Source organism: Seriola lalandi, unplaced genomic scaffold (assembly GCF_002814215.2).
Source record: "Seriola lalandi dorsalis isolate HSWRI2012SDOR001 ecotype SW California unplaced genomic scaffold, Sedor1 jcf7180002054875, whole genome shotgun sequence".
NCBI classification, from domain to species: Eukaryota; Metazoa; Chordata; class Actinopteri; order Carangiformes; family Carangidae; genus Seriola; species Seriola lalandi.
The window spans coordinates 674,643-693,674 of record NW_019525428.1 but is presented as its reverse complement, the minus strand read 5'-3'; the positions used below and the strand labels follow the sequence as shown (position 1 = coordinate 693,674).

Here is a 19,032-nt window from a genome sequence, read left to right as displayed (position 1 = left end):
GGGTGTGAGTGTGGAGGGTGTGAACTGTTCATATATGTAGTGCTGCCCTGTTAATCCTGATGGGTTAAAGAGCAAAAAGGTAGTACTGTATATGTTTACATTGTGATTGAAACAAAATACATTTAAGAAATCAGCCACAAACAGGACCTGAACATGAAAAAATAACCTTACTATCCTGTAAGACCTCAAAGAAAATCAGAAGCCATTTTGCTGAAAACATGCATGTCCCCGGTAAATTTAACAGTTACAAATCAGGATACTGAATATCTGTTATTTGTAGAATTGGTAGTGACATATTTAATAACTCTTGTTGCTTAAGTTTCAAAGTACACAGGGGAATGCAGCTTAAATTTAGTCCACACTGAACGTAAACAGAAGCTAATCTCCCACATGTAGTTTAAGACGATGGTTGCCAGGTCCCCAATCATCATGAGCAAGAACTTAATACAAAGACCAAGCCTGAACTGATAGACATTAAATTTGCAATTACACACATGTGAATCACTGTCAAAATTGTCAACATGATATATTTATAAGAATATACATAGAACACCTTGAATTTTTTACAATCAGCCAGGACCAGATTTATCCCGTCCCAGTGTCCAGGTCGTCCCAAAGCTTCCCCAGTCCACAGTCATACTCATTTGCTCCAGAGCAGGGCGATGGCTTTGCAGATGCCGACGTCATTGTAATTGAAGTAGCAAAGGCCGGCGAAGGTGACGGTGGACAGGAGGAAGAGACCGGCGTTGGCCATCTTGACCTTTGCGTCGCCGTGAACGTAGTCTGTTAACACCTGCCCGATACCCCTACCACACAAAAACACATGCAAACAGAGACGATGAGCAAAGACAGAAACTGATTCTTGAAGCGCAGTTATCAGACATTAAATACCTGAAAAATAAAAATCCTTGAGAGCTCAAATCTACATTAGGTGCAGAACGTTAATGGTGACAGTTTTCTTTACAACCTCTCCGTCTGATTTGCTTCATCATCTCTTTTTAGCCGCATGACCTAGACCACAGCGATTACTTTGGCGAGTCCAGCTTTATCGGAAGAACATTTTAAAACTCTGATTTAAGTTTCAACTCCCACATGAGTGGGAGTTGAATTCGATTGGGAGACTTCAGCTAATTCAGAATCTGCTGCTCGACTGTCACCAACAACGAGGAGGAAGGAGCAGATTACTCCTGTACTGGCCTCTCTACATCGGCTCCCTGTATCTTTTAGAAACCTTTTTAAACGACGACTGAAATCATACCTGTATAATTCAGCTTTTAATTGGCCACAGAGCTGCAGCTGTAGAGTCTGCACCTGCAACTGCAAACCACCTACTGCCCCCATGATCCTGTTTAACACCTGCTGCTAAACCTGCTAAGAGTTACTCTAATTAATAATGATAATTATTAATGTTGTTAGCTGTCATTACTATTACTATTTAAACTAGTTAAACCACTAATTTTGCCTCCTCTTCCGACCTAATTCCAAACATTGTCATGTCTTATTGAAGCCATGTTCACCAGGTTGTTCTTCCGTTCCAACATTCCTCAGCGTTATAAAATCCTATTAGCCACAGACTCTGCTTATCCCCCGGACCGGCTGAGCAGAGGAAGCTTTCCAATCTTTTCATGTTTGGACCCGCGGTGCTGACGACGCCAGATGACACTGCAGCGTTCGTCTGACTGGGTTGTGGTCAAAGAGGGCGTGGCTCGGAGATACCCAGCTGCCCCGAAAGACGTCGCTTAAGAAGACTTATCATTAGTCACGACTGGCCTGATCTGCGGCCCACACCTGCCACGCCGTTTAGTCTGCGCTCTAACTGATGGAGGAGCACATCGCTGTGACGCTAAGCTGAAGCCGCCTTCTCAAGTCTGCAAACAGAGCCGAAGCTGAATTAACAGCTGCTGACAGCTACGGTGAGATGGCTGAACCCCCACCACCAAAAACCTGTGGCACAAAGTTTGCCTCGTGTCTGGTGAAGGTCAGTGAACAAGCTAAATCTCTGTGCTGGGTAGAGACGTTTGGGAAATACGTTTGTGGAAGGTTCAAAGAACTTTCATTCATACCCTGTTAAATCACAACCTGTTGGTGTTACGACCACAGAGGTGAGGTCAAGTCAAATTAAGCAATTCGCACTGGACTACAAGTCCCTGAGGACCTCATGTGATGAAGGAATTTACCTCCCTCCATGTTTGCATTTTCCCAGGATAGGTCAAGTCTGTGTGTCACTCACATTTACTGATCATTCCAGTTTGTTGTACCGTCGAATTTAGTGTTTCTATTATTTCTCTTTTCGCTAAATGAAACAAGCATGTTGCACAAAATATTATTGGAAATAGAGCTGAGTTTTGCCTCTGATTCATTTACTGACGTGAGGAAATGAAGCCGCACTGGAAACATCCAGAAGCTGCGGGGCAGCCAGAGCTCAAGCTAAGCTAACAGGCTAGGCTATGAAAACGTAGCTAAGCTAGCTTTTATTTCCAGCAGCACAAGTGTAACGGACCGACTCCGTCATGTTTCTGTGTAAAAGCATCACAGAAAAAGGAACTTGTCAAAAGAGTGAATGATGAATGAAAGGATGTTTTCTGTCTTTCCACCTTTACTAATTAACCCTTTAATTCACTGAGCAGCTCAGAGGCTACCGGCATCTTTGCATGATAAAAGATTGGAAATCAATCAATACACCTTAAATGTCAATATGACAACATTCACCATTTCATTTGTTTTTATCAGCTCTCTTGCCTGACATCCACTTTGGTGATGTTCAGATCTTCAAGCGCTTAAAAAGACCTCAGACAGTTTCACACGTCCACAGGAGAGTGTAAAAGACGTCTGTTAAAAGATTGATCTCGGGTTTTATGAATCGATATCGGATTATTTAACCCAGTCCTAATTGGAAACAACTCTCAGCTCCCAGAAGGACCCTGAAGTTGAACCAACACCTCTGTAAAACAGTTTCAACTAAAATTGAACATTATAACTTTCAAGACGGTCAGATTTATGTATTTAATAACTTTCAGAATACGCTGGCCCCTGGCTGAATGTAGAGTTCCACACAAGAACAGTAACTCTCACAACGACTATCCTGACCACAAACCAACCAGAGGAAGTGAAACTACGTAATTTGAAACCTGGGAATGTAGATGGTTTAACGTCATAAAAATAATATTGCATGCATGAATGTGAGATTAAACTATTGTCTTCAGAAATAAAGAAGCCGCGGCTCAGGTTTGGCGCCGGCTCGTCTTACCAGTGGCCGTGCAGTGTCAGGGCAGCAGCCAAGGAATAGTCGATGACAGGACTGGGGTGAAAGTAGGCTACGGGTCCCATGGCCAGCAGCAGGATGCTCAGCACTCGCTCGGCCGTCCAGTGCAGAGAGGCGGCTTTGGAGCCAGATCCCGCTGTGGAGCAAGAGACACAGCAGACTGTCAGCAGGGCCTGACCACAAGCTGGATATTTAATGTGACTGGAGCCTGGTTCCCTTTACCTGGGAGAGAGAATGTGAAACTACTGCTCACTATGGACAGATAACGGTCCCAACCAGCTGCATCACTTTTAACTGGAAATTGACTCATCTGTTGTTTGTAGTGGTTTTATGTCTTTCTGGCTCTCAAAAGTAACTTAATCCACCTGCCAGCACCTCTGAAGCTCATTTACTAATATGTTTTGTGATCGATTATCGTCGCTGTAAGGTTTTTTGTCTCTTTCTCATATTTTGGACCGGCAGCAAATCTTTTCAGTAGCGTGTCAGACAAATCAAACCAGGCCCGACCTCAGCCTCTCATCAACCTTTAGTTGGTTTCCTGATGTGGCTTCACACCAAAACTTCTGAATACCTTACTAGTATGTTACATCTTGTTTGTTTACGTCATTCAAAAGCACAGGAGCAAAACAACACAGTGGTGTTTAGTTTATGTGCTGGACCAGGTTGTTCACTGTTGCCTCATATTTGATGGACAGACACATGAGTATCACCTGAAGTTCAACAAGGAAGCAAATGAACGTATCTCTGCAATATATTATCACTCACAGTTCGTACTTTGACCTTATTACAGTTTATCTTCTTCTGGTGGTGACATCATTCTGCAGGTATAAATATATATCTATCTAAACTTAAGCTTGACAGATGTGACCGACAAACAACAGTGCATTGTGGTATTGCTGACACATATGCAGTATAAACACAATTTATCACAGTGGCAAGGAGAGGTAAGAGGTGTAAATTTGTCATAAAATATGTTCAGATATCTTCGTCTAACTTACAGTTATGAACAAACACAAATCTATTTTAACTAATAACACAAGTTATTGTGTTGTTCTTGTTCGTATTGAAAACATCATTCAAACATTCACAGTTTAGGCTGGAACAAAAGAAGCTAACTGGTGTCAGCAGTTATCGGACCAGTCCAGTCAATGAACCCAGTTTGGGGTTAGAGACACTTTGACTTATTAGAAACACTCAGACATTTTGAGATTCTTTCTTATTCACAAGAGAAATCTGCTGATGTGAAACAGGCCTCACAAGAAAGATCTCAGGAGACTTAGAATCAAGAATTATAGATATATTATAAATAAAGTCATCTCAGGAGTTTAGAGCTTCCTCAGTCCTCAGTCAGACAAACAGTCTGTGACAGTAACAGCTAAAGGCTTAAAGGAATCATTGGAGCTGGTTAACATCTGTTCATTTGCAAATTAATAGACACGATGGAGGAAGCTGCTGCTCTCCAAATAAAAACATCACTGCACCTGAGGTCTGTCAAAGAGAAGCTTGACACGACTGGAAACATGTTTTCTGGACTGAAGAAGGTTGAATTGTCTGGGAAGAACATGCAGCTCTAACGTGTGTTGTAAAAAAGGGCTCCGTAGACCAACATGAAAACATCAGCCCAGAGGTGAAGCAGGGTGGAGGGAGCGTCATGATCTGGGGCTTTGCTTATCAAGGTCTCCTCCAGGATGATGTCAGGGTGTCTGTCCACCTGCTGAAGCTCAGGAGAAGAAAATCCACCTTCTGGAGTCAGAGCCCAGACCTGAATCCAGTAGAGATGCTACACAGACATCCTGAGAATCTGTCTGAGCTGAAGCAGCTCTATGAGGAAGACTGGTCCAGACTTCCTCCTGAACATTGATCAGCTGATCAGCAGCTACTCAAAGAGCTGGTTTCAGGTTATTGTTGCCAAAGGAGGTTCAATCAGTTATTAAATCCAAGGGTTCACTTACTTTTTCCCAACAGCACTGTGAATGTTTCGTGGTTGTGTTCGATAAAGACACAAAAAATTATAGTTGTTTGTGTCTTATGAGCTTAAGAACTTTGTGTTTGTCTGTAGTTATGATGTAGTTAATACAGAAAATCATTTTAATTCCAAAGGGAACACATACTTTTCCCTGTCACTGTGTGTGTGAATTAAGACAAAAAGTTAAAAAATCTCTATTCTCTATTGAGAATCAGTAAACAAGTTTAAGCTAACCTCAGTCCACACATCTGGCCTTCCAGAGAAAGCCTCCACCCTTCCATCACTGTAAATGACCCACTAACCTGAATGGTGGATGGGTAACAGTAAATGAAACCTGCCAGCGTTAGGCTTCACCCTGACATGAAGCTGGTGTCAAAATACTGCCACCGCCCTAGGTATTTTGGGCGCTATATCTGGGCTACACAACACCAGTGGTCCACCACCGGGGCTGTCAGCCATCTGCAAATGTCGAACCGGAAAAAACTGTGTTCTCTGGTTACACACACGTCATTCTGCAAGAAGCAGCTAAACCACATGATGCACCCCACTGGAAAAAACTAAACTAAAAAGTTTCCATCAGACAGCCTTAGCTGTTCAAACCAGAGCAGTCTGATGGACTTTGATCATTTCAACAAATTGCCATCACTGATTACACTAACTGATTATTTGGTTTAATGATGTCTCATTCACAACATGCTGTACTGACATATATGTAGTAGTAAAGTGTAGGTAGGACTGCAACTGATTTTATTCATTGTGATTTATCTGTATCTGCCGACTCTTTTCAGGATCAGTCAATTAATTGTCATTCCAAAGAAAACGAAGCAGTGAAACAGCCAATCACAGTTTCCTAGAGCCAAAGGTGCGGTCGTTAATGTCTTCGTTTGACCAACAGTCCAACCCTCAAAGACAAATAGTTCCAGATGGATTTTCTGTCAGTCGACTGATTATTGCAGCATTAACTATGAGGCTGTCCTGTTGTTCTCTGTTGTTACTCCCAGTGTGTACTGTATGTTCTACCTTCTACTTCCCCTTGTCAACACTGACCGTACAGAGCCTGTGATGCATGAATCCTTGCTGTCAGCAGGTAGGGCTGCTCCTGGTTTTTGTGAGGTACAACCAGCGGTCTGGACAACAAAGTGCTTTGGTACCACAGAGCTGAAGAGAAAAAGACAAAAGGAGACATTTCCAAACGGGGACAAATTATGAAATTCAACCACAGTTTACCCAGAATTAGCTGTAGCTCACACATGAAACCATAAGACTATCTTCCAATGTATTACTATAGATACATATAATGTCGTATGGATGTCATTTTAATATGTCTCAACACAACACAGAAGTCAAACATTTACATTGCAACATATTCTTCTTCATGCTATGCCTGACATTATCTATCAACATGACATACACAGTTAGTTTTTCCTCCACAATTTATTTCTATGTGTCTACTATTGTCTATAGTAGCAACATCAAATAGGATTTAGGTCCCACAGGATTAAAACTATTACTTTTTATTTTGGGTGCAAATGCGGCTTTAAAAATAGGGTAAACGGTTAATATCTGATAATTTCATTTAAGCTGAACTGCAAACTGTTTTTCACCTTTTAAAAAAATGTATAGTTTCAATGTAAAGCACCATACTGTGTATTTCATTTCCCTTTTTTCTCACAAAAGGTACTGTAATATGTATATATAATTTTGTTCTTAATAGAGATACACTACCTTGCACTTAATTTATCTGTGACTGTGGCTACTGTTGTTATGTATGATGTGCTGTGTTATTCTTTATTTGTAAGTTAGCATTCTGACTATACTACAAAATACTAAAACATTTTTTTTAAATGTATAGCTGGACATTAAAATGCTGCAACTTTTTATTGTAAAATCAAACAAACAACAGCCCCCAAAAATAAAAAATAAAAAAAGAAAGCCAGGGTGGATAAACGAACTGGTTTCCACATAGATAGAATCAGTTGATTTCCACAGTCAAAAACATATTTCTCAATGTATTTGTATGTATGTAACTTCAAACTTCCGCATTTTGCATACGTGCTATAGCGTCACAGTCGGGCTGTCCGATGTCATGACGACAGCAAGTATCAATGCGCATCACTATTCAAACGTCTGGGAAACGTAGTTTACTAGCCACTAACTAACGTTAACCAGTGTAATGCTGGTAGTGCTGTAATAATGAAAGTATAGTTGTGCTTAACTTGAGTCGTGAACTTGAAATTAGCCTCTGCCGGACGTGACTTGTTCGTACACATCTAATATTCGACGTCCCTTCTGTCAAAATGTGCCGCTATCAGCCTGCTACTTTAGAACAAGTAGATATATTCAAAAACAGTAAAACACTGAGAACAGGCGGGAGTACTTACGTTTAACTCCTCTGCGGCACACAGAACTCAACCTGACGATAGCCGCCATGATGATCGTCCAACCAAGGTCACCACAGTTACCCGGATGTAGTTGTTGATGTCGTCAGCGGCACAAAGATGTTGGATGTTCGGCAAGAAGAGCAACTCACAGTGTTAACGGCCTGTTGAAACAAATGGTGAAGTAAAAAGCTGGGATAAAAAGTTAGTCACAGATTTTACATATAATATATAAATATATATTATATATATATATATGTGTATAAATATATACATAATATATTTCTACAGTTTGTGTGCAATTTTGGAGGTAGGTTTTAATTATGAGTTGTGTTAGAATTTTGTCATATTTGTTTTTTAGCCATATTTTTTGTTTATCATTGAGCATCAATTTATTAGTATCTAAAATCAAAAAATATTCTTCATCATTGATATAAACTAAACTTCAAAGTGTCTTTTTTTTTTGTTTTTTTCAATGAATTTTAATGAATCAGATATAACAAGTGTGCCCCAAGTAAGCAAGCATTTATTTCTGTATATAAACAAACCAGGGGGGACAAGATAATAATATCATTATTACTATTATGTTAGACAAGCAGGATAATTTATGAGAGTAATGTAATGTTTTTAAATCTTTTGAGTCAACTCTCTTTATTCTTTTGAGTTGTGGAATATCTTTGTTTACGTCACGTTTTGCGTCACATTAAACGCACCGATTTACAAATGACATGACTCCTTTGAGTTGAGGTGAACCAACACAATGCATGCTGGTTGTGTCTTATCAGTCAGAAAGGTTGAATAAGGTCATGCCATATAACAGACAGTTCCTCATAGACTACAGACAAATCTATGATAGCTCTAGTCTACAATATAAACATTACTTGTTTGATTCTTGAAGTAAGCGTGACAAACACTTAACATAACACTTGTGCAGATATGAAACTCCCACAGGCTAAATATCTGACCATTAATTATGTGCCTGCAATGCAATAGCATTGACATTTAAACTTACACTTGTTCTGCTCCAGCACTCAACACTCCCTGCTACCTTTCTGCGACCTTCACTAACTCAGCAGTTGTTTACATGCTGTTCAGATCTGCTAGTTACTTTAGCTTAGCAGTAAGCACTAGCCTCTCTCTCTCTCTCCCTCTCTCTCGCTTGCTCGGTTTGGTGTTGTTGGGACTTGAGTAAAGAGGATTGTGATGTTTATTACATCTTCAGTAATGTCTGCTGTCTAACTTAAGGCACAGCTTCACCTGCTAACTGGAGCTGCTCTAGTCTCTCCCTGTCTGTGTGCACAGCAGCCTTCAGCGCATAGTCTATTAGTCCTGATGTATAACCAATCAGACGCTGCTGTGGGCGGGACATTGCGACACATGTTTGTTGAGTTTAATGTCGGATCTCCCGACCCGTTTTGTAGAAAAACAAATTGAATTGCAAGTAATGTCACATTTTAAAGTGGTAATACAGAAACTCTGGAGCTTTCTTAGTGGATATACGACGTACACTTTGTTCATGTCTTTCTATGATCTTGAGGACAATTTCGGTTGGACAACTATTATGTGTGGTTTTATTATTGTGAGTCATAGTGGCTGGTCCAGGCAACGTCAAAGGGCTGTTGAAGGTTAAGCTTTGGCAGTTTTCCCACACAAACAAAAACATAAAACATAGAATTTTGATTTTATTATTATAATGACTTTTTTTTTCTTGAAATATTTAGATTTTATTCTCAAAATGACGACTTTATTTTCATAAAATTATGACTTTATTTCACTAAATTTAACTAACTAACTAACTAACTAACTAACTAACTAACTAACTAACTAACTAACTAACTAACTAACTAACTAACTGTGTGACTTCATGTCAGTGCACACTCCGACACACTGGGTGGCGGTAAGCACTTTTTAAGCTGGTTTGCAATCCGCCAATGATGACGTAGAAGAAGAAGAAGAAGAAGTAGAAGACGAAGAAGAAGAAGACCGGAAGTGTTTATAATTTGTATATCAGCGGTATTACAGCGCTCAGTCGCGGTGGAAACGAAGGTCACCTCACCTCACCACGTCGCCGTCAGGGATACAGACCTTTTCCTGTAACGACTTCTCGACGCGATGGACAGTTTTGATAATTTCAGCGCGTCGGAAAAGGCGGAAGCGACCGAGCTGCAGCGGATGATCGCCGTGGAGCAGCAGAAAGCGCAGTTCCAGGCCCAGGTTTGTAACTAACCGTTAACTAACGTGTGTCCGGTCCCGGAGCATCCAGCGAGGCCACAACCCGGTGCTATGTCAGACCCGTGAGGAGCCGCTCTCCTGGGGGGAGAATTCAACCAAACTCCCCTGAAGATTTGACAGGTTTAGGGTTTATTTGCCTCTTGGCTAAAATACAACATCTTCACTGTATTTTTTTTTATTATAACTGAGCTGAATTAATTGACTACACTATTACACTACACCAACACTAAGCTCTGTTGATATTGTCATATGTAGCTTGATAATATGCTAAGGTCACATCAAATTGTCCACTTATTATCTGTACACATTATTGTGTTGGAAATATGCATTGTTGCCTTTTTTTAGTTGTGTTTCTGGTTCATTTTCACATTGATTATAACAAACCAAGAGATGTAAACAGTAACTCACTGATTGGACAGATGTGGTGATACTCAATCTGGCATATGGATCCATACAGGGAAATCCAGTTCTTTGTTGCACTTTACTGAAGCTTATATGATAATTTATCTTCTTCAGTGTTTCAAAAAGCTCATGAAGAAATAATTGATTATGAAAATGACTAGTTGAAACTGCAACTCAACCTCAAATGTCAAAATAACAACAGGTAGAATCGGGCTTTAGGTCCAGTCAGGGATCACTGTTGGCCCAAAAACGCTAATGAACACGACCATACTCTTTCTGCCAACTGTATCGTGATTGATTCATCCCAGAATTGTATAAATCATCTTAATTAATTAATTAATCATCTTCTGTGTTGATTTCCAGGTGCACAATTTCACTGACATCTGCTGGGACAAGTGTGTGGACAGTCCGGGCTCGAAGCTGGACTACAGGACTGAGACGTGTCTGGTGAGCTGTGTGGAGCGATTCATCGACACCACGCTGACCATCACCAACCGCTTCACACAGATGGTGCAGAAGGGCGGTCATTAATAATGGACTACAGATGCCGACAGGACTGATTTATGACATAAATAAAGTGTTTAGAATTATGGATGGAAGATGATGTGAAGAGGATGTTTTTTGTTTTTTTTAACTTACTGTTTATGCTGTGGACTGGTGCATAGGGGGTTCAAAATGACTTGAAAATGGGAAACTATATCTTTGTCGTTGCAGGTACCTATTTGTGAGAAATCATGTAATATGACATTTAGTAAACTGACACAGTACATTGGTGTTCGCCATCATATCTGTGATCCTTCATGTACTAATCTACGGTGGCCCTGAGAGCTCAACACACTGCACCTTCACAAAACACATGCAAATAGACAAATTACTAACAAATTCAGAAAACGTATTCATCAATTTGATAACACAACGGAAGTGTTTCCAGGCGACACCACAAAGTGATGAGCCTGGCTCGGACACACTTATCTAGACACCCATTTGCCTGATGTGTGTCTGACAGATTCAGGTTCCATCACTTGAAAATATATTTGTTTTTTTAAGTGGCTATTTCCATTGTTTTTCTTTTGTAATGGAAGACGTTTTACTCCCAAACAGCTCACATTTTAAAGAAAGTTTTTTATTCAAACATTTTATTTTCTTGTTGAATCGTAAAGTAAATTTTAAGTGAGTGAAATATAAAGCAGCTGACACTAAATAAAAACAGACAAAAATGAAAGACATGAAATGTTGGAACAGACAGAATAAACCTCGATGTAACTCATTTCATCTTGGTCAATCCAAACAAAAGCCAGTATTTTGTGATGCTGCTGATGTATTTGGTGTAGATCTGAACTGATGAGACAATTAATCGATTGGTTGATTAACATAAAATTAATCAGCAACTATTTTGATAACTTATTAGTCACTTTGCAGTAAAAAATGAACAAACATTTGCTGGTTCCAGCTTCTCAAATGCAAAGATTTACTACCTTTCTTTGTTTTAAATGATAGTAAACTGAATATTTTGAGGTTGTGAACAGAAATTTTTATACATCACCTTAGGTTCTGGAAAATTATGTTATTCTTTTGTCACTATTACAAACCAAAAACAGAGAAGATTGTTTCACTGAGAATGATCTGAAATTAGTGTTTGTTACTCACAGCTCTAATTGTTGTTTTATTCTGGCAGAAAATCAATGAATATCCTCTAAAATATCAAAGTAAAACCCTGCATGGGGCTAATAATTACATTTGCATTAATGCTTATCTGATCAAAATGTCAGTTGGGAGCTGCCAATAGACATACCTAAATACCTGGATCAATAAATATGACATAAGTGGGTTGACACTGACAGACTGGACACCAGATATACAGCTAAACAATGTGTCAGACAAATCCTATAAGACTGAACATGTTGGAACATATTTAAAAATGATAATGTTTTACAGGACTACAGTGTCAGGCTGTTAATATTTTTAGCTGCCCTCAGTGCAGACTTCATGGCAGTTTCAATCCACCCATGAGGCGTGGCTGTGTGTTCCCCTGCAAAGTAGACCAGCCCCTCCCTCTGGAACAGCTCTTGGGCGTAGTGTCCCTGGTATGGCGTGAACAAGGCGAAGGCTCCCAGACTGTAGGGATCCAAACCCCACTTCTTCACCATCCCCCCTGTACACAGATCCCTTATCTCCTCTCCGTGGATCTGGATCAAGTCCTCCAGGACCACAGCCATCAGCTCCTCCTCGCTCATCCCTTGGAAGAGGGTGGAGTCGTCAGAGCAGGTGTAAGACGCCAGGAGGGCCCCTGCGGCCGTACCAGGGAAGCTGTGGCTGGGGTAGTAGATGAAGCGAGATGGGCGGTCAGTGATGCTCTTCCCTCCTCTGATGCCCTCTTTCTCCCAGAAGCGCTCCTTGAAGCTGAGCACCACCTTGGTGGAGCTGGCGTAATGAACCGAGCGCAGCGCTTCCATCTTGTTCCCGGAGAGAGGGGGCTGGAAGTTGATGAAGAGGGTGGCTTTGGCCGTGGCTGTAACCAGTGCGTAGTCCACCGTTAGGTTAGTCAGGGCGCCTGAATTGCGCCAGTCCTGGTATGTTACAGTTACGTTGTTGCTGCCTGTTTGGTTGATCAGCTTCACCTTGGAGTTGAGAAGGATGGTGGCGTTTAGCACCTGGTAGAAAGCCCTGGGGAGGTGGTCAAAGCCGTCTGTCACTTCAAAGTACCTGGAAAAAACAAGACTAGTTCAAAAGGTAAGTTCCTACGTGGGCTTGAAGCACACATTGAGTGGTGGTCTTAGCGAACCAATCTGAGACCTCCTTGACAGGTGGCCTCAGTTTGGTTTGCTTCAAATGTGCTATATTAGCAATACCGCAGGCTGTAAACGGCTGAGTTTCCCCCAATAGGGAAACTCCCCAATGGGGGAAACTCCAGTCAGTTAGTCAGTCAGTCAGCTAATAAAAACCTCTTAATCACAGAGCATCATTCATTTTTATGTTAACAATGGATCACTTGACAGATAAAGGTGTCGCTCATAATGATGAACCCACAGAGAATCATCACCTGACTCTTCACTATGCGCGACCCCTCATTGTCATATTGTTTTCACATGGTAATTTGATATATTAACCTCTATTATAGCAGGTTTAAGTATGAAAAGGGAATGCATGTTTAAAGGAGCTAAGTTTTGCTGTTGCTACATAGCCAACGTTAGCATTGACAGCTGTTTACTTACTAGTCTTGGCAAGAGCTTCAGTCATTGTTGTGTTTACAAGACAAGAGGTTATACTACACCCTTGATTTCAACGCTACAGTGACACAATATCAGAAAGTGACGAGACAGTCGGACGGGGGTAGCTAGTTAGCACGCTAACTTCAGTACAAGAAAAGAAGTGACAGAAATAGAAGCAAAAACAAGAAAACAGCTGTTGATGCTAACGTTAGCTATGTAGCAATAACAAAACTTACAAAGAGCTCCTTTAAAGCAACATTTCAATGTTGTAGTTGCTCATATCGTTGGCTAATTTAATTAGTAATATTGCAACATAATTTGTTAAGTTAAATCACATGATTTTTATGGAAGTTAAAGTAACTAGGAACTGCAACTGTCAAACCAAAGTAGTGGAGTAAATATACAATGCACTGTAGTGAAGTATAAGGTTGAAATACTCAAGTGAACTACCTCAAAAACTTAAATAAACAGGCTATAAACAGAAGCACTTCATCTTATATATATAAAATCAATGCGTGATATGTATGTTGATATTGTTGAGAAGGGTTTTAAGCAACAAAACAAAACAAAAAATTGAATTTGAATTATTTCTACCTCCAGAGACGCTCTATCTCTGACAACCACTGCTAAGCCAAACTCAGACTCTTAGATAATAAAACTGAACATTTCTTACTCAGTGTTGTCGTTGATGTCTGACTGTATGTACAGCATCTCTATCAGTGACGTGTAGAAGAGGCTGTTTTCATTCAGGAGGTCCCCGATCATCCTCAAGGCGCCACGACTCAGGTTGCCCTCCTTCACCAGATATTCCTGTCAGCGACCAAATGCAAGATGTTACATTCATATAGCGAAAACTTTTCAATCAAATTCAAACTACGGCCTGTGTGACATCAGTTAATAAGTGAATCGCTACCTTCACCGTGTAGGAGTCGTATTTATCCAGCATGGCACTGCAGCCGATGATCTTGAGGTCATCCCTCACCTGCGCACAGATCGCTGTACTTACAAGACCATGTCTCTATCCTTGTGCAATAAAACAATACGAATGTGTAGGAAAATAATAATGTGTGTAATGAATACAAACCTTCCACAGCGCCTGACTGAAGAGCTGAGCCGCTGACATCCCCCTCTCTCTGTCAGTCACGGTGTAGTTGAGCACATCGGGGTTGTTTTCAACAGCATAGGTTTTCTGTAGCACTCCGTTTACCAAATAGAAGGTGTTGAAGTCGTCTTGGATGAAGTGGTTTAGGGAAATTTTTAATTTAGAGGCAAAGGAAAGCAGAATCCTGTGGAATATATTCTGCATATTAATATCTTATAGAAATATGTGACACTCTCCTTTAGTTTACGCTGCAGGAGTTGACTTTTACTTTGGGGCAGTAGAACAAGCTGTAAACATAACATTGACATATTATGATCTTATAAAGGTTGATATGGCTCATGTGTCCTGTTTCTGGCCACTTCACAAATGTAAATCCAATATTCCCCCTCTTTTAGCTCTGTTTTAGGTCTCTACCAATTCCTGAGGGAAATATCTGGCTGTTTAGCAGCTGGATAGGAGGAGTTCTACTTTACAGCAAGTATAAGATTCATTTTGGAATAAGTCAAAGATGAGAGATGGTTACTGACTTACAGATCCCTGTGTTACTTCCAGTGTACAACCACTGGGGGTCGTATTTATTAGCTTATAAAAATCATAAAACGATCTACTAATTTTATGTCCATATACACACATCAACTCAGAGCATGCTGGGAAATCCCACCCACTTATCCCCAACATGCTACAATATGCTAACTTTTTCTGTCTGCTGTCTGGTGCTGGGAAAGAAGTGCAGAGGGGTTTTACCTGGCTGAAAACAAAGCTGATAATAGACTGAAACAAAAACAGCAGGTGGTGGCCATAAATGAAAACAATAAGGTGCTAAAATTCTCAGTGGTTGTGGGTTTGTGACTTTATCTTAGACATCTATCTATTACTGGTAAATAAAAAACATTGATTATGATAACTGGAAGTAGCGTGACTGAAAGTGGTGACTGCTTTGTTGTGACATCACAAAGTTCCAGAAGTCCTGACGGCTGGTTTTAAGGCTCAGTTTCTGAATACAGGCTGTGTGCATTTCTCTGTGGACTGAGGCTTTGATACTTTCACAGTATTAATATAGAAGCTAGACCTGATCAATAATCACACTACACATGGACAGAGACCTTTACACTGTATGGGACCTTTAAATGTGGTACTTCATTAAACTGAATTCAAACTCAGTGGCATCAGCTTTACGTCTTCCAAACACTGATGAAACAAAGAACCAGTTACTGTCACATTATGGCCCAGCCTAAAGACTCACTTATGAAAGCTGGGGATCCTCATGGCGCCGACTTCTGCGTACCAGCCCTCTCTTCTGTTCCTGAACGTCTCCACACGTCCTCCAATACGGTTGCTCGCCTCTATTATGGTCACCTTGTTGTCCACGGAGACACAAACATAATCATCATGTTAGATACACTCTGCTCACTGACATCAGAGCAGCTGTCCTGTAGTACAAGTTCTGATAATCAATATCATCATACACAGCAGATAGTTGAGCGCAACAGCATTTCAAAACTTTGCCTTGTCAGATTTAAAAACTTTACACACACCACCTGCAGTGTCAGAGACGTCACCTGTCCCCCTGTCGTCTGATCGACCCGAGGCCGACTCACAGAACAGCTCATTATCTCCTGGCTGTAAATTCATTTACCTTATGGCCAGCATCTTCCAAAAACTTTGCGGCGGTCAGTCCGGCGATGCCCCCACCGATGATCGCCACGTGACGAGGTGTCTTGGCGGTAGGAAGGCCTTTATCCACAATGCTGAGAAGCTCGCCGTAGTCTGTGTCTTGGAGGCATTCGTACAGAGGGTCTCCAATGATCCCACTCACAGCAAACACCACAACCCCCACCAGAACCAGAGGAACTGACAGAGGCAGAACATCTCAGTTGAATGGGATGAAGTCTCAGTGTCATGAGTCAGATATTTTCTAATCTTAACAGCTAAAACTCCCTGAGCGATCGTTAAACAACCACCAACTTCTGGTTTCCTTTCTTTGCTGCTTTAAACAAAGGACATCACATTCTAAGCTTTTAGTCAGAGGAATTCTTTTTATATCATTTTGAAATTGTGAAACCCCAGACGATGAGTTCATCACTGGGGAAAGATGTTGTTGTTTCTGCTTGTTTGAGAGTCTGAGTTTGAACCTGTCAGTGTCCTAACAATGTTAAAGTCAGATAAGATGATGTGGGCTGTTTCAGAGTCATTAGGTTCTGTAAATGTGGAACAATACAACAATGGGTTGACATTAAGAAATGAACTTTTGAATACTGAATTTTTTCTTTTAAAGCAAGCACTCTGGTACCTTTGTCCACCTCTGCCAATAACATAAACACTTTCTGCTGTATTTTTACTATAATTCACCTATATTGCACAATTAGTTCCCCCTGACACAAAGCAGATGTTATTCACTTGCACTTGAAAGATAAATTTCATAATACAATCACAACAGCTGCATCAGTCTTTTTTACTATTAAATGAAAATAATATGTCTGAGCAATTTAACACTCACAGAATTTACAGAGCGCCATGTGAGGGATCGTCTTGAGGATGAAACTCCAGGGTCTGGACTTCTTCCTTCTGCTGCTGAAACTGACACTATGGGAGGAAAAGGAAACCTACCAAACAAGTTTGATATGAGTTTAGTAAGAGAGGCTCAGGATGGTGTTATCATGAACAAATACGAGTTTAATACTCCACTGGACTAAATAAGTCGTCTTTGACTAAAAAACAAACAAACAGAATAAATACATTAAGTTTGGTAAAAACAAGCAGTGAATCAATGCACATGCATAAGATGAGAAATGAAATATCCAAATGAATATCTCTCAGGCTGCATTCCACTCACCTTTAACAGAGGTAATGTCTCATAAGTCATCATAAGCCTATGCATGACTGAGGAGAAATGACCAAGTTCCTTGATAAAGCTAAACTTTTAACGCCGTGTCTCTCTCCCCCACTACGAAAGCAACCTGGAAAACCTGGAAGCGTGGTATGTGTGAAATTGCACACAACGTAATTTTAATGAGGGACTGTGTGGCTCCACACGTCTGCTGGAAATATTTTCCCACACCGGCTCGAGAGTCAACCACACTGAACAAATCAGATTAGTGAGGTTATACTAGTCATCTGCATACCTCATTTCCTCCATCTTCATTCATTTCAATATCTGACCTGAAAGTGCTCATTCAGTGGTATCAAAAAAAAAAGAGACTAATTCAGACCTAAAGCTGCATTAGATACTTCACAAAAACACAGTACATTCCAAATATCTTTTAGTTTTTACATTTTTATAGTATCTGTATTGCTAAAATACATAACAGTCCTACTCACCCATTTCCTTCTGTGTCCAACAGATAATAGCACAGAGACAGATTTTATAGGAAGTAATTGAAACCAAAAGTAGGAGGACAAAAAAAACAAAAACACCCAAGTTTCATTTTCCCTACAACATTAGCAGCTGTGGTTGATCTTAACCAAAGCTAAATGCTGGGAAATTACTTCTTTGGAAACTGGAAGTGATGACGACGATAGAAGGAAAAATAAACTGATAAAAACAAACAGGAAAAGAAAAAGATGAAATAAAGACATACCTGTCAAAAAACCTGAAGGGGCATCAAGTGCCTGTGTCCCCACTGCTCTCCTGTCTGGAACTGTCTGGTTGTTGATTCAGCAAACACATTTACCTGACATGCCTTATGTAGCTCAGGTGAGATTCTGCATGACAGGTTACATATACAGTAATATAGAGATGGTATATGGCTTAACACGGCGTTGTTGGAGGTCAAGGTGCAGGTTTTATTTAAGGTTTTTGTCAGTGTATGAGAAAACACTGGGGTCACTGAACTAATGAGCTGAGTTAAATCAGCCATGTTAATGTATAATGTGTAAGCTACAGCTGGGAAGTCAGACAGGGGTTTTAGCTGCAGTCAGTCCAACGGGTCTCCTGAACGTAGGCGTGGAACAAAGTTTAGGGGGGGTGAGCTGGGAAAGGAGAGAGTGAAAAAAAAGGAGACAAAAAAAGTGCAGAAAGCTTTGGCATTGTCGACAAGTTGCCCAACAATCTGTAAAGTGAGCGTATACAGGACATTTAGACCCCCTCAATTTTTTCACATCTGTTAGGCTCCAGCCCCCCGCAACCCTACTAGAGGATAAGCGGTAGAAAATGGATGGATGGATGTATATGCATATACATATATACATTAATTTACCCTGGGGATAAATAAAGTATCTATCTATCTATCTATATAGAGAAAATTTGTTTGCAAAAGTATTAGCAAGAAAAAACTAAAATATTACATGACAATATATGAAATTGTTCCAACTTATAATTGGTTTTATATATTTTTTAACATATATACATGTATATGTTTTTACTTCATATGTATTTCATATATGGAAATTCAATGTAAATCTATTACATTTGCATACGTGCAGAGCAACCCCCCCCCCCCCCCCCCCCAACACTTCACGTCTTTGTGTATATACAGTGCTAA

The 19,032-nt window shown here is 40.4% G+C and overlaps 3 protein-coding genes across 3 annotated transcripts; 1 reads left to right on the top strand and 2 right to left on the bottom strand.

The window, feature by feature from the left end:
* Positions 1–507: 507 nt before the first annotated feature.
* Positions 508–7,721, bottom strand: sdhdb (succinate dehydrogenase complex, subunit D, integral membrane protein b). The gene is made up of 4 exons (XM_023428473.2): positions 7,610–7,721; positions 6,276–6,386; positions 3,248–3,398; positions 508–806 (listed from the first exon to the last, which is right to left on the bottom strand). Exons 1-4 carry the CDS (start codon positions 7,656–7,658, stop codon positions 641–643), a joined length of 477 nt encoding a protein of 158 aa, XP_023284241.1. The 5' UTR covers positions 7,659–7,721; the 3' UTR covers positions 508–640.
* A 1,880-nt stretch (positions 7,722–9,601) lies between these two features.
* On the top strand, positions 9,602–11,025 carry timm8b (translocase of inner mitochondrial membrane 8 homolog B (yeast)). The gene is made up of 2 exons (XM_023428425.2): positions 9,602–9,820; positions 10,604–11,025. The coding sequence occupies exons 1-2, from the start codon at positions 9,719–9,721 to the stop codon at positions 10,769–10,771; spliced, it is 270 nt and encodes an 89-aa protein (XP_023284193.1). The 5' UTR covers positions 9,602–9,718; the 3' UTR covers positions 10,772–11,025.
* A 317-nt stretch (positions 11,026–11,342) lies between these two features.
* Positions 11,343–18,358, bottom strand: il4i1 (interleukin 4 induced 1). Its single transcript, XM_023428424.2, has 8 exons — positions 18,130–18,358; positions 17,049–17,154; positions 16,188–16,402; positions 15,795–15,907; positions 14,534–14,735; positions 14,363–14,431; positions 14,123–14,259; positions 11,343–12,943 (listed from the first exon to the last, which is right to left on the bottom strand). The coding sequence occupies exons 2-8, from the start codon at positions 17,065–17,067 to the stop codon at positions 12,178–12,180; spliced, it is 1,521 nt and encodes a 506-aa protein (XP_023284192.1). The 5' UTR covers positions 17,068–17,154; positions 18,130–18,358; the 3' UTR covers positions 11,343–12,177.
* Positions 18,359–19,032: the final 674 nt, after the last annotated feature.